At 43.1% G+C, this 16,478-nt stretch overlaps 1 protein-coding gene across 3 annotated transcripts in view; it reads right to left on the bottom strand.

The window, feature by feature from the left end:
• The window catches only part of SYT3 (synaptotagmin 3), a 379,591-nt gene that overhangs the window by 99,777 nt on the left and 263,336 nt on the right, over positions 1–16,478 (bottom strand). For all 3 annotated transcript variants that reach the window (XM_089655190.1, XM_089655188.1, XM_089655189.1), the window contains one exon: positions 3,877–4,426. In XM_089655190.1, coding sequence (XP_089511316.1) covers positions 3,877–4,426 — 550 coding nt within the window. The remainder of the gene's footprint in view (positions 1–3,876; positions 4,427–16,478) is intronic.

Genomic DNA, 16,478 nt, shown 5'->3' with positions numbered 1-16,478 from the left:
CCGAGTTTCCAAATGGTCAGTCCGCCCCTGCCGGGGTGTTACTCACACTGTATTTTTGGCAAGCATTAGGCATTTTTTTTTTACCCAAAATAATGCTTAGGTTATGCTTCGCACACCCTATATATGTCCAGTGATCCATTTAACCTCCCTAGAGGTCTGATTATTTCAGATTTTTGGTGCTGAAAGCGGTACCATTTTTTTGCATGGAAATATGTAGTTTTTTTATTGTAGGCTGTAATTTTTAGGAATAACTCCCTGAAATCTGTCCAAACAAGAGTCTAGTAAACATCCCGGGTATGATAAAACTTGAAACTTGAAATCATAAATTATAATTTAATAAATAATCATAAAAATAATAATATAATAATAATAAATTTAATTCAATAATATAATCAAACCAAAAACACTGACATTTGAAATATAGCGCCAAGTTCGCACATCACTGAGCAAAGTCGCAAAATCGTTTTCAGTGTCTGATGACGAAATTCCCCCACGAATCAATATCACTCAATTCTGCAAGTGGTTCTAATTTACTATCGCTGTTCTCTAGCTGGTCTAAAACCGATTTTGACCTAAAGGGACGCTTTTTGGACTCCATGGATGTTTCTCAGTTTCCAGGCAGAAAGAACAGTCAAAATGAAGGCAGGGCGCCGGACAAAGCACTCGGGACAAAATGTATGTGAAATGCTTTGAAACAGCAATGTTTTACTATGTAATATTCGTTTACAAAAAAATGACAGTTTTTAACATTTTTAAATTTGCCGCCGGTTCCAGCCCTTCTACGTCCCGACATCACAGGGACCGGAACACGGAAGCCGGATGCCGGCATCGGCCAGAGGAGATGGCCAGGGACACTGCAGGAGGGACATCGTGGGAGTGAGGGACAAGGTAAGCGCTGCAGGGAATCCCTGAACTACGCCACATGGTAAGCCCGAGAGTAGCTTGGGGTTACCGCTTTTGGTACTGAAACACTACCCCGAGCTACACTCAGGAATACCTCCAAGGAGGTTAAAAAAGAACTATAGGCAAAACGTTTTTTTTTTCTTTTTTCATTTTGGATAAAGGAGGGTTATAACCCCTGTCAGTTTTTTTTTCGCCATTTGTGTCACATTGGGAAGATTTCTCTTCACTTTCTCTTCGACAGCCAAGACAGAAAGTCCCTGAAAATTAAGGGAATTCCTTGGGGACCCCCAAGTCACTAGAACTAGTGTCCCCATTGGAAGATTTCCCATCTACTACTTTTCTGGGGACAACTCAAAATTTGGGCTTTTTCTTTACTTTCACTTTTGATGATAACAGTAAACAGGGCAAATAGAGAGGGTGAATCTCTTTAATGGGGACACAGACAGCAAAAAAAAAATTGGCAGGTGTTCTAATCTATGTCCACTCTATCCAAAACTAAAAAAGGATTTGTCTTTAGTTATCCTTTAAGTCCTCATGCACACATTTGACATTTTTTTCTACAGCTAGTAAACCCCCAGCATGTTATCCTATGTGTCCATGCGCACATAGACTGGAATCAATGTTTTTTGGCTGGGACGTTTTTTGGCTGAAAAAAACCCCCAAAACTAGTGGGTTTCTAGAGGAGTTTTTTAGCTGCAAAAACGCTGTAATGCTGAAAAACGTGGCAAAACGTGGTAAAAAGTGGTAAAATGCACCAAACCATAGTTTTTGGACTTTTTTTGACCAAAAAATTGTTTTTTTGTAAAAAAAAATGCTAAAAAACGCAAACACGAGAAAACGCCAGTAATCGCGGCAAAACGCTGCTAAACGCTAGTGCGAAAACGCTAATGCAAAACCGCTAGTAGCATTTAGCTGTGTTTTTTTTGCGTTTTTTCGCATTTGAAGTTTTTGGCGTGTTTTAGGTTTTTTTGACCCCCCCCAAATTTTTTTGGGAGGTCAACAAAAGTAAAAAAATGCTGTTTTCCATGATTTACTGCATTTTACCGCACCTTTCAGTGTTAGAGTATTTTTACATCCACTAGTCTTGGGCTTTTTTTCCAGCCAAAAAACACCCCTGCCAAAAAACATTGAGTACAGTCTGTGTGTGCATGGACACATAGGATAACATGCTGGGGGGTTTACTGGCTGTAGAAAAAAACCTCAAAAGCCAAAAACAGCCGCTGTAAAAACGACCCGTGTGCACATGAGGACTTATGCAGTCTCTGGAGATCAGAAACTGCTAGAAGGTGGCAGTCCCAGTCATAAGCAGGGTCGGACTGACCATTTGGAAACTCGGGCACTGCCCGAGGGCCCGGGGTCAGTAGGGGGCCCCATGAGATGCCCATGGTACCTTTTTTAGAGGCTTTTTTGAGTTTGGGCAAGGACACAGGGGCCCCATGATCCCCTATTGCCCGGGGGCCCCATGAGTTGTCAGTCCGCCCCTGGTCATAAGCACCCATAATCTAATTCTCTAAAAGTAAAATGAACATCTAGTGGAAACTCTAATGCCTTCCTTGTTCTCAATACTTGTCTACAGTAATAGTCTCTCTGCTCTGTATGAAAACATACACAGTGACTCCCAGCCTCTTGCAGTTTGTGAACTATCGTGACTGCATGAGTGCAGTGCAGCTTAAAAAAGGTTCCTGCCATTGAACACATTACCCCTTCCTGCTGATGCCTCCCAGCCATTTAATAGCTTCTAGATGCTGGGAGGTGGGCAATCAGGTCATGTGACTGCTGTGATTGGCTGTAATAACGGTCACATGATTGGAAAACTCCCGATTACAAGTATGGACTATGCTGGGAGTGTGCAGGAAGCGTGCTCTCAGCTCTGTAAGTTTTTATTCAGGGCAACATACATGCAGCCACGTTAAGACCTACCCACTGAGAGGCCACATATATGCGTACGGCCAGCGAGAAAGGGGTTAAACATGTGAAGCAGATGACTTGAAGGCCTAAGACCCCATTGTTAGGCTCCATGCACACTAGCATTTTTTTTAAGCTCCTAGAAGCCATTATCAGCATATTGTTTTCTGTTCCTAGAAGCTAAATAGTTTTAGCCTACGTGTCCATGCATGCTATTTTAGGCTATTAGCATTTTTTGAGCTTCAGCATCTAGGAGCAGAAAAAAAGTTGTTTTGGTAGAGCTTTTTGGAGCGTTTTTTCCAACGCAAAAAAAACTGCTAAACACTCTAAAACGCTCCTAACAGAGCGGGGCTGATGAGCAAGCATACATGAGTGCCCCCAGAGCAATTATCTTGGGCAAGGGCTGGACCCAAAAAGAGGAGAACCAGGGCTGCTCTGTACAAAACCATTGCACAGAGCAGGGAAGTATGACATATTTGTTGTTCAAAACAAAAACTGAGCCTTTAGTGTTACTTTAAGTACCCCCGTGTGAATGAGGCCTAAATATTCACACACCCTAAGCTACTTGGATACACATAAGATGCTATGAAAATAAATACAGGGAAAGGATTAAACAATAATACAGCATAAAAACCTCAAACTACAGTCTCTGGTAGTGATACATGGAAAACTTAGACTTGGGATCAGTGGTAATTCAACTTTTGGAAATTGTTCTTAAAGATAATGAAGTTGGAATTATCAATGAAGGATAAATGGAAAAAAGAAAACAGTGAAAAACATTCCCAAATATTTAAAGAGTAAAGTTGGGCCTACATGTCCTAGACCACGGGTGTCAAACTGGCAGCCCTCCAGCTGTTGCCAAACTACAAGTCCCATGAGGCATTGCAAAATTGACCGTTACAAGCATGACTTCCAAAGGTAGAGGCATGATGGGACTCGTAGTTTCGCAACAGCTGGAGGGCCGTCAGTTTGACATCCCTGGTCTAGACCTTATTTTAAGCCATGAATGAAATAACACAATACAATAAAATTACATTTACATTTTCAAGAGATAAATTAGACACTTACAGAGCTGGCTTCTAGGATGTCTCTCCAGATGGGAACTTCTTCTGTTGGATTTGAGAAATCCAGCAAATTGTCTATCACCACCTGACCAATGAGGTCATGCCGGGAGAATCGGTCAAAGTCATAAATGCTGAAGTGCAATTTGCGGTTTTGAAGCTCATTAAAGGGCACATTAAAATGGAATGTTTCATTAAAGATTGGGTTAAGAGTCTTGCGGTGAACTTTAGTCTGGAACTTTTTCTTGCGGTCTGGAAGAAGGTACATCTTCACATAAGGATCTGAGAATCCATTGGCATCCTTTGCCGGTAGGTCTAGAGCCTTCAGTATCTTTACCACCAGCTGTTCTGTATTATAGGCATATCGAAGGATAAAACTGATACGCCCACAGCTTGTGGCTTCCTGTTTCTTCATCTCGGCATCTGCTGAACGCTGTTTATATAACTCCGGCTTTATCTGCCCAATACTGGTGGCCTGCTCTGGTTTCTCATCCACGTGACCTGAAAAATCAGGACTGGACAACTGCTGTGTCATGGGTCTGGGTAACGTGCTGTATCTGCAAAGCAGAAGAACAATATTAATTTCATTTTGTCAAGTTACGTTTTCCTTTGCTTAAAGATGAATATGTAATTATTGGGAACCGGCACCTAGAGGAACCTACACATACCAGTTTTTATTTTCCTAAGAACCCTGAGAGCCGTAAACAGTCTTGAGCTCCAAGCACCAAAAACTCAAGGTTTAGTGAACCATATAAAGAAAACATTCATAATTTAACGGTATTGACCGCCCAAAGTCACTTTCAAGCCTTGATCAGCATACAGGACAGCCTACTAGTGCAGGACTTCTGTTTTCAGTCCAGCCATTGCTGTAGTGCACCAAACCTCTAAAGTGTTGATTGTCATCTTGTTGCTGGTTACCTGGTATTCTGACAGCATCATCTCTCCTAGTGTTCTAGACCATATACACTCACCGGCCACTTTATTAGGTACACCCAGGGGCGGACTGACAACTCATGGGGCCCCCCGGGCAATAGGGGATCATGGGGCCCCTGTGTCCTTGCCCACACTCAAAAAAGCCTATAAAAAAGGTACCAGGGGCATTTCATGGGGCCCCCTACTGACCCCGGGCCCTTGGGCAGTGCCCGAGTGCTCGAATGGTCAGTCCGCCCCTGGGTACACCTGTTCAATTGCTTGGTAACACAAACTGCCAATCAGCCAATCACATGGCAGCAACTGAATGCATTTAGGCATGTAGACGTTGTGAAGACAACTTGCTGAAGTTCAAACTGAGTATCAGAATGGGGGAAGAAAGGGGATTTGAGTGATTTTGAACATGGCATGGTGCCAGACGGACTGGTCTGAGTATGTCAAAAACTGCTGATCTACTGGGATTTTCACGCACAACCATGTCTAGGGTTTACAGAGAATGGTCCGAAAAAGAGAAAAGGCGCTCCAGTGGGATCCAATAGAGTTTTACTTTTCATGCACACATGTGCTTTAGAGGTGTACAATGTAAAACTCTCAATGTAAAAAAAAAATGAGAAAATATCCAGTGAGTGGCAGTTGAGTGGACAAAAATGCCCTGTTGATGTCAGATGTCAGAGGCAGGGGCGGAATGACAACTCATGGGGCCCCCCGGGCAATGCGGGATCATGGGGCCCGTGTCCTTGCCCAAACTAAAAAAAGCCTATGAAAAAGGTACCAGGGGTATCGGCAGTTTCCAAATTGTCAGTCCACCCCTGGTCAGAGGGGAATGGGCAGACTGGTTGCTGCGACATTCAGTAGCATCAGAATTTGGTGTAAACAACATGAAAGCATGGATCCATCCTGCTTTGTATCAACAGTTCAGGTTGGTGGTGTCATGGTGAGGTGGATCCATCCTGCCTTGTATCAACAGTTCAGGCTGGTGGTGGTGGTGTCATGGTGTGGGGGAGATTTTCTTGGCACTAGCAAGATGTACCTAATAAAGTGGCCAGTGAGTGTATATTTCTAGTTCACAGAGAGTGAAGCTGACACTGTCTTCTCACCTTTTATTCCCACCTCATAGGGCCCGTTCACACCAGTTCATTGTGGTAACGGACAAAAGTTTAACATACGGTATCACGTATTTAATGTGCATTGAGTTAAGCAGCCATTTATTATGAATGGGCTGCCAAAGCTCTGTTCACATTCCACTTACTCCATTACCATAGCATGTTTAACATTAAATATTTAACACAGAGTGAACCCAGGACATCCATGTCACATAGCAATAATTGTTGTCTAAAAGGAGAACTACGTTAACCGTTTAATTTAAGTGTATAGAACTGGTTTACCAAAGAATTTGAGAATTCACTTCAGTTACCCAATTATGTGAAAAGTATATGCACATCAAAATGAACAGGAATTTGTTTTAAAGTGTTACTAAACCCACAACAGTAAAATCAGTCTGTATATGCAGTAAAGCATGCTTGTTATACTCCCTGTGGAATCCTCGTCTTCTTCTACTGTCCCCAGTCCATCTGCTGATACAACAGAGCCTTGGGACAAGCTGCACATGCTCAATGTGGTGTGTATTGCTAGAGAGATCTTTTTTTCTTGGGAGAGTGCATGTGATCAGCACAGGAACAATCAGCACTAGCCAGTCAAGGGACCAGCAGCCTCATAGAACAATCAGGTGAGAATGAAAACTCCTTCTACAAGCTTTAACCAGTTCTCTGCTGGACACTGATAGAAGTTACAAGATTGCTATGTACTGCTGATGAGAAAAGGTATTTAGCAGTTTATATTTACTAAAATAATTGCATCTCCATGTTTTGTGTATTGTGGGAGACCAGATATAGTGAATGCAGGGTCCGGGCAGACCAGATATAGTGAATGCAGGGTCCGGGCAGACCAGATATAGTGAATTTAGGGTCCTAGGAGAACAGATATAGCAAATGCAGTGTCCTTGGAGACCAGATATAGTGAATGCAGGGTCCGGGGAGACCGGATATAGTGAATGCAGGGTCCGGGGAGACCAGATATAGTGAATGCAGGGTCCGGGGAGACCAGCTATAGTGAATTCAGGGTCCGGGGAAACCGGATATAGTGAATGCAGGGTCCGGGGAGACCAGCTATAGTGAATTCAGGGTCCGGGGAAACCGGATATAGTGAATGCAGGGTCCAGGGAGACCAGATATAGTGAATGCAGGGTCGGTCCTGTGAAAAGCGAAGGGTACGGGTAGGGTGATACCTGGGAATCAGGTTGGTGAGGTAGTTAGGGGCAGTGTTGTGAATGGCTTTGTAGGTCAGAGTGAGTAGTTTGAATTTGATGCGTTGGGCGATAGGGAGCCAGTGGAGGGATAGGCAGAGGGGGGTGGCAGATGTGGAGCGGTTGGTGAGGTGGATGAGTCTGGCCGCTGAATAATATTGAATATTATTACTAGTAATAAAATAAGAACAAAAAAAATCTATACAGTCCCATCCAGAAGCATCAAAAAACTAGGGCAAATGCTAAATTCATTGCCTATTTAGAAGTATGCCCATTGGCATATTCATTTATTCTCGCAGTAAAGGTTTTTAATTCAGTAATGATTTCACGGACAAGTTTAGATTAATGTAAATTTTTGCTGAATTTACAGAAGTCGCTCTTGTTTTAAACCCTTTGCTGTCAAGACCATTTTTTTCTATTTTTCATATACTGTACATTATAAGCTTGAAAATTTACAAAGGAGAACAAACTATTTTTCCCAAAGCTAAGGACCTATTAAATGAAAATGAGGCTGTCTCAATTTGTGTGTTGCAATATATTTGTGAATGATTATGAAATCCTTTATTTTTAGTAAAAACCTTTTTTTTATTGACACACCAACACAATATATTCTCCAAATCGTCCATAAAAGATAAAAGATAAAAGTTAAAGCTGCTTCAAGTGAAAAAACAGCAAAAGGTATCTAGGCTTAGAAACCGTGTAAGCATGATACAATGGCAACATTTACAGTGGCCAAAATTGGGGTTGATTTTCTTGAACAGGAGAGTGTAAAATCTGGTGCAGCTGTGCATGGTAGTGAATCAGCTTCTACCTTCAGCTTGTTTAAGCTTTGGCAAGTTGATTGGTTTCTTTGCAGAATTGCACCAGATTTTGGCAAACAGGTCAAAGGCATATCATACTAAACAGTGGTGTCCAATCCACATTGCATACAAGTCCAAAAATGGGACCCTGGACTTCCAACAGACTAACGCGTTTTGAGGACTCCTTCTCTTTCTGAGAGCCCTGATGCTAATGTGTTTCGAGGAATCAGCCTCTTCCTCAAAGCCCTGAGGCTAACACGTTTTGAGGACTCAGCATCTTCCTCAGAGCCCTGAGGCTAATGCATTTTGGGGACTCCGCCTCTTCTTCAGAGCCCTGAGGTTAATGCGTATCGAGGACTCCGCCTCTTCCTGAGAGCCTGAGTTCTTGAAATGCGTTAGCCTGTTGGAAGTCCACAGTTCCATTTTTGGACTTATATGCAATGTGGATTGGACACCGCTGTTTAGTGTGATGTGCCTTTGACCTGTTTGTCAATTGTGAGTACAATACTTCATTTTTATTCTTCCAATAAATATTTTTTATGATAATGCACTAGGCCGGTGAGCCCTCTGTTTGTTTTTCTTTATATCCAGTGATATTGGACTACCCCGGTCTGTTGAGGGCAGCAAGGAGTGCATTTTCCAGGACATCTGAGATGTTACCATAACCCTAGCCGAGTCCATCCCTAAGCGCAGGAGTACAGAGTTTGCTGTGTTTTCGTTGCACCAGATTTTGCACTCTCTGGTTTTAGTGATTCAACCCCAATGCATCAAAAATATGATAGCTTGAAGGCCTAAAATTATACTTCTGTGTATGATGATACCCAGTACAGGTCATGCACTAGGCGTTCTGTACACACATTCATTTTCATTACTCATATGTGTATTTTCATGCTGGGATTCTTAATTTTTCTTATAATTTTTGTCATCTCTGCCTCCAGTTCTTGCAGATCAGGGAGAAAATGTTGTCACCATGTAGGATTTAATTGGTGATGGTTTTACATCACAAATCTCTATCACAGCTCTGAGCTTGTGCTCAACGTTTGACTGCCCCATTGTAAAAGTCACAACAGTGGTAATAAAAGTGTGAAAGCCCAACCCCACCCAAAATATATATATATATATTTTTGCCCATTCCTCCCACCACTCTTTAACCCATTTCCTTCCCAGAACAAAGTTTTCCTTACCTGGTAAACTCACTTATACCCATCTGAGTCCCCCCATTCTGATTCTTCTCTTTAGCTTTTTCCTCCTGCAGGGACTGCTAATCCTAACTGTACCCAAGTTGACCCCAGTGGTGTATTTAAGTTTTGTGCTGCCCTAGGCATCACAAAAAGTGCCCCCTCCCCACGGAGAGACCCTGACACCAACCAACACCTCCCTCCCAGAGCCCCAGCCCCCCACCCGAGAGAGCCTTCCACTACCACCGCCCCCCATACACTGGCAACCCCCCCTCCACCCAGGAAATAGATAAGACACTCACTTTCACAGCTCTGGACATCCCCGGGAACAAGAGTCAAGCTCTGCATACACCATCAAGCAGCCCGTAACTTCTCTCAGATCCCACCTGGTCCCCATGCTACGTGTGTCCCTTCTTCCATCCCTTCTTTCAGGGGGCAGTGCTGCCCCCCTGAAAAATGCCACCCTAGGCAAATGCCTTGTGGTAAATACACCCCTGGTTGACCCATCGATTGACTTAGGTATAAACAGCATTTCAGATTTTGGGGTGCAATTATTGCCAGTGGCTATAGCCACTGGCAATAATTGTTGTGTTCTCCCGGCAGGACTGGTTCTCCGTGCCCCAACCCCCTCGCCCCCACACCCTGGCAGGTAGACATTAAAGTATGTCACCAGCACACCAAGAATTCACCAAACGATTCCAAAGCTTTATTCAGTGGTAACATTACCAATGGCAATGTTTAGGGGGCACATAGGGCCATTGCCTTTGTTAATATGCTGTGACCATTGGATAAAGCTTTGGTAAATCCTTGGTGTGATGGTGACATACTTTCAGCTTTGAATGTCTATGGCTTCCAGTTGATGATCACTCCAGCACCCACTGACACCTAACAGCCAATTCCAGGAATGTATGCATTGGGAATATTAGGACTAAACCCCTGCACTGGGAGAACACAATAGCCTTGAAGGAGGGATTCCCCCATCAACACATTAAGTGTTGAGCAATTTTCTTTCCTGCAATCCTTTGTTGCAGGAAAGACAATCACATAATCTATGCCTGCCTTATTTTACCAAGGGCGGTATACGTCATCTGTACATTATTAAAAGAATAATCGGAAATAAACTGTACTATAAATTGATAAAATGTATTATCACACTAGTCTCTGGGCTCCTACCAGCTGAAACTACAGTACATTGGGCTTTCCCTGTACAATAAAATGATGATTCATCTAAAACTAAAAACAATCTATTGAGTTCATTTTTTTTTTCTGTAACACACTCCTTATCCAGCCCATTATGTGGAAATCTTTACAAACATGGCAATTATTTTTTGGCAGATAGAAAAAGTCAATAGAAAGCCGTGTTATTCACCAGCCGTGGGAGTCTGGTGCTGCATGCACTACCTGGCTCAATCCAATTTAACGTTGGACGGCTAGAGCGAGCAGCCTGGCCGATAAGCTCAGGTGACAGCTGGGATCTGCGGTAATCTTTCCTGACAGCATCTCCCCTCACACTGACAGATAAGTGGGAGAATCTCGCAAGCTCAATAAGACACCAGCAGACAAAGACCTAGCATCAGTTTGCTGCCTCTCTACATTAAAGGAAAAGGAAATGGGTGTAGCAAAAAATTATGGACAGGCCGTTAAAAAAAGGTTAGATTAAAGAGGGAGTCAAGGCATTTTTGTTTATGTGGCCATCTTTACCTCTAATCAAAGTGACTTACCTTTTACATTACTGCTATGCAACTATCATTCTTCATACTGTAGGCACCAAACCTCAGCCAAATTCCTATGGGCTGTAACAGTGACACAAAAAAGTGTGACAGTGACAAAAAAAAATGGCAGCAATTCTACCACTTCAAGTGCCACCAAGTGCGTTGGAGGTGGATCCCTTCAAGGACATCATCTCCTACCCACCTTTTACCCCATACTTAGAAACAGAATTTCAGTATGTATTAGCACCCAATAGGTTCTGATAATGTTGGTTCTGATCTCAGCTGTGGGTTTAACAACAGCAAAGGGATATACAGTTGCAAGAAAAAGTATGTGACCCCGTTGGGATTACGTGGAGTTTGGCATGAATTGGGAATAAAATGTGCTCTGAACGTCATCTAAGTCACAACAATAGAAGAACACAGTCTGCTGAACATAATACTACACAAACATTAGATGTTGCCATGGTTTAATTGCACATAACATGTAAACATTCACAGTGCAGGGAGGAAAAAGTACGTGAGGCCCTAGCTTAATGACTTCTCCCAGAGCTAATTGGAGCCAGGAGTGAGCCAACCTTGACTCCAATCAGTGTGATGATATTGGATGTCTTGCTGACAGCTGTCCTGCCCTTAAAAACACACACCTGTTTTGGGTTTACTGGTTTCAAGAAGCACTGACTGATGTGAACCATGCCTCGCACAAAAGAGCTCTCAGAAGACCTACGATCAAGAATTTTTGACTTGCATGAAGCTGGAAAGGGTTACAAAAGTATCTCCAAAAGCCTTGATGTTCATGTGTCCACGGTAAGACAGACTGTCTACAAATGGAGAAAGTTTAGCACTGTTGCTACTCTCCCTAGGCGTGGTCGTCCTGTAAAAATGACTGCAAGAGCACAGCGCAGAATGCTGCATGAGGTAAAGAAGAATCCCAGAGTGTCAGCTAAAGACCTACAGAAATCTCTGGCACATGCTAACATTTTTGTTGACACATCTACAATAAGGAAAACATTAAACAAGAATGGAGTACATGGGAGGACACCACGGAGGAAGCCATTGCTGTCCAAAAAGAATATTGCAGCACGTTTGAAGTTTGCAAAAGAGCACCTGGATGTTCCACAGCACTACTGGCAAAATATACTGTGGACAGATGAAACCAAGATTGAGTTGTTTGGGAAGAACACACAACACTATGTGTGGAGATAAAAAGGCACAGCACACCAAGCGAATCAAATGGCAGCAACTTTGAAAAAGTTTACTGCACTATTTTGTGTGACTTCATTGCAACTTGCATTGCCATGTGTTAGGAAAGTTGCACTGTGTGGCAGCAAGCCACAATGAAGTGGCACAGAACTGTCTTCTGTCAAAGTCGCACAACTTTAAAGTTGCATTGGTGTGAACCAGGGCTTAAAGTCACACCAATCGGATTTCAGGTTTCTAAACCCAGACCAGTGACGTAGTTGTGCATTGGTTTATAGAGGCCGGCTGCGTTTTATCCCTTCCTCATTAACCATGTTACATTTTTCTGTTACGTCAGTTCATGGTCCAGTGCTGTGAAATGAAAACCAGCATCCCACCCCAGCTTCATTTAATTAAAGATTGTCAATTTCTATCTCCCTTGGATCAATTCCACAAAATCTCAGAGGTAATTTGCCTGAGAAGGAACAGTTTTTTACTCGCTCTAATTTTTACAGTGTGATGTACTAAATTTTGCATCAATTGTCTGTTTTTTTCAATGTATTTAATTTATAATTTTATTTAATTCTGAATTTTTAATTTGTTTTCCCTTGTCATGTGACTCAATTACCATCAGAAGTCGCACTAGTGTGAACGAGCGCTAACACTTTTTAGGTTACAATAAGTATTTTTTTTTTTTTTAACTTTTGAGAGAAAGGCTTTAAATACATAAATAAAATCTGATCATTGTAAGCACCCCAGGGAGAACATGCAAACTCCAGGGAGGTGGTGCCATAGTTGGGATTCAAACCAATGACCCTAGTACAGCCAGGCAGAAGTGCTAACCATTTAACCACTGTGTCGCATCGCTAAAGCACAGATTGGGGCCGTAAATGTTCACAGAACTGCACATGCGCGGCTCAGGGAACATGCCAGCTGGCAGGCAGGAGGGTGCCTTTATGGTAGAAGAGACCAATAGGGTCTCTTCTGTCATAAATACCCTGCCTGTCAGCAAATTGTAAAAAAAAAGTTAGTTCCACTGTCAAAAAAACCCTGCCTGTCACCAATTGTAAAAAAAAAGTTAGTTCCTCTGTCATAAATACCCTGTCTGTCACAATTGTAAAAAAAAAGTTAGTTCCGCTGTCATAAATACCCTGCCTGTCACCAAGTGTAAAAAAAAAGTTAGTTCCGCTGTCATAAATACCCTGCCTGTCACCAAGTGTAAAAAAAAAGTTAGTTCCGCTGTCATAAATACCCTGCCTGTCACCCATTGTAAAAAAAAGTTAGTTCCGCTGTCATAAATACCCTGGCTGTCACCAATTGTAAAAAAAAGTTAGTTCCGCTGTCATAAATACCCTGCCTGTCACCAATTGTAAAAAAAAAGTTTGTTCCGCTGTATAAAAGTTTTTCATTATTTGTTGTCAACTCTAAAAAATAGAGTCAATAAAATATATTCTAGCATTCATAAAGATCTATTTTTTCTTGGAAAAAAAAGAGAGAAAAGAAGACATTATATTGGCAGTAGTTGCTGTCTAGTCTTCTGTGACAGCAAAGAAAAAAAAAAGGAACATCAGAACAACTGTTCCACTGGCTGAATGGGCATAAGGTCCTCGCTAGCAGTGAACTCTACCAGACAAAGCGAGACGGATGAGTGTTTCAGGAGGCGTTGTGCCGTTCGGTGGGTGTTTAGGTGTGGGTGCCTTTGTGCCACTCACAACAATATTTATAGCATGCAGGCGCTGCGCTAATTGAGCTGGATGTTCTTCTAACCGCTTCCACCTGAGTTTTTTCTCCCACGACAGTTAAATCATGGGAGTTTTATGGGTCCTTTTTTTTTTTGCCTTCCCCCGGTTTGATGGATCATAGATTTGTCCCCAAATGACTGTTAATGCTGATGCTTGTTATGCTTTCTGCAGCTAGCAGGGATGTGTGAATTTGTTTTCCGCCAGAGAACGAAATAAAATATTCTTCAGTATCATTTCTTTACTGCACGCAGTGCACAGATAAAAAGCAGGAAAAAAAGACAAAGGGATTCAAAGCGACAAGTAGAATTAATCAGTAAACTTCTAACTCAGCCAAGGAAGCAATGTGAGTCTAGGTTAAGACCTGCGCTGCTCCTATGGATCATGGCTCCATTTGGATCACTCTTCAGAGACAGCTGACAGATTGTGAGGATGAGATGCAACATCTCCTCATTTCCCGTTTTGATTCCATTTATGCAGGGCTTTTTTTTCTCCCTTGTCTCTGCCCCTTACCCTCCTCTGAGCACCATCCCTTGGTTCCACCCTCTACCCACCTCCCAGACCCTCCCCTTTTAGAGAATACAGAACCAAGTATCATTTTGTGCTGCTAAATCATTTGTATGGAACTTGTTAATGATAACAAGAAAAGCAGTAAAATAGATTCCCTGCAACAATAGATTCCCCCAGCAACAACAGGCCCCACCCTAGCAACTATAGATCCTCCACACAATAGACTCCCCCAACAACAATAGGTCCCCCAACAATAGACAGCACTCCAGCAACAATAGATCACCTGCAGCAACAATAGACCGCATAGGAGCAGCAATAGGTCCCTCACACAGCAACAATGGACAATGCACAACAAAACGTCACACCCAACCACAAAAGATCTACCCCAGCATCATTAGACCCCCCAGAAGTAACAACAGATCTCCCAGCAGCTAGCAACCTCTCCCTCAACAGTAGATTTCTACCAGCAACATAAACCCCCCCCCAGCAACAATAGACCCCACCCCAGCAACTATAGATCCTCCACACACTAGACTCCCCGAACAACAATAGGCCCCCCCAATAGACTGCACTCCAGCAACAATAGATCCCCTGCAGCAACAATAGACCCCATACCCACAACAATAGATCCCCCACACAACAACAATGGACCACCCACAGCAAAACTTCACACTCAGCAACAAAAGATCTACTCCAGCATCATTAGACCCCAGCAGTAACAACAGATCTTCCAGCAGCTAGCAAGCTCTCCCTCAACAGTAGATCTCTACCAGCAACATAAGACCCCCCAGCAACAAGAGACCCACCCTAGTAACTAAAGATCTTCCACATAATAGACTCCCCCAACAACAATAGGTCCCCCCAACAATAGACCGCACTCCGGCAACAAAAGACCCCATACCCACAACACTAGATCCACCACACAACAACAATAGACCACCCACAACACAACTTCTCACTCAGCAACAAAAGATCTACTCCAGCATCATTAGACACCCCAGCAGTAACAAAAGATCTCCCACCAGCTAGTAACTTCTCCCTCAACAGTAGATCTCTACCAGCAACATAAGACCCCTCCCAGCAACAATGGACCCCACCCCCAGCAACTATAGGTCCTCCACACAATAGACTCCCCCAACAACAATAGGTCCTCCAAGAATAAGCCCCCCAACAATAAACCGCACTCCAGCAACAATGGATCCCCTGCAGCAACAATAGAACCCCCCCCGCAACAATAGGTCCCCCACACAACAACAATTGACCACCCACAACAAAACTTCACACCCAGCAACAAAAGATCTACCCCAGCATTATTAGACCTCCCCACCCAGCAGTAACAACAGATCTCCCAGCAGCTAGCAACCTCTCCCTCAACAGTAGATCTCTACCAGCAACATAAGACCCCCCAGCAACAATAGATCCCACATCAGCAACAATAGACCCTCACACAAAAACAGATCCCCATTAGTGACAATAGATCCCCCAACAGCCAGCATTGATATATTCTCCAGCACACCCCTTGCCATTACATACATTCAGTGCTAGAGGAGCTGGAACTATATTCCCCTGTGTCCCCGCTGATAAAAATCCCTGCATTTATGATGAACAAATGCGCCTTTCCCATTTTCTTGAATGGGTCACGTTCAGTGAAATTGTCGAACATGTCAGAATGAAGCATGTGCCCCAATTGACTGCCACTGCAGCTTAAAGGAGGGGCGGTTGAGGGGTGCTAAGAATGCTATGTAACTGCTTGTTTTTATTGCCCCCCCCCTCCACACTCCTAGTCATTCATAACTGCATGATGTGCTTATGTAGCGCTACCCCCATATGGGCCGCTGGTATTTAACTGGTTCTTCCCTAAAAGTACAGAGGCTGCCCATCCACACAAGCGACAGACCTTTCACCCTGGCTCCAACAAACAGTTCAGGGGATGTTTTATTGTAATTTTATTGCTTGAAGAACTTTAACAGGAGAGGGGAACTTGCAGAAAAGAACAAAACGGGCGCACTTTCCTCATGCATTAACGCAATAATCAAAAATGTATTAAAAAGATGTAGAAACATCCTCCCAAGCCAAAAAGGTCATAAAAACGGAGACAAGATGACAAAGACTACCATTCATGGACAGCATGGGTCCTCGGGTAGAGTGCTAACGCGTTTCGGGAGTCGAACTCCCTTCTTCAGAGCAATAGATATTCTGAGAAGAGGGGAACTTGATCAAGAGGTTCTTCAAAACCCTCAGCAGTTAGTAATTAAAGGACAA

Source organism: Staurois parvus, unplaced genomic scaffold, assembly GCF_062004578.1.
Source record: "Staurois parvus isolate SC_StPar_1 unplaced genomic scaffold, SC_StPar_1.0 ptg000827l, whole genome shotgun sequence".
NCBI lineage: Eukaryota > Metazoa > Chordata > Amphibia > Anura > Ranidae > Staurois > Staurois parvus.
This window is presented reverse-complemented; position numbering and strand designations above follow the sequence as displayed.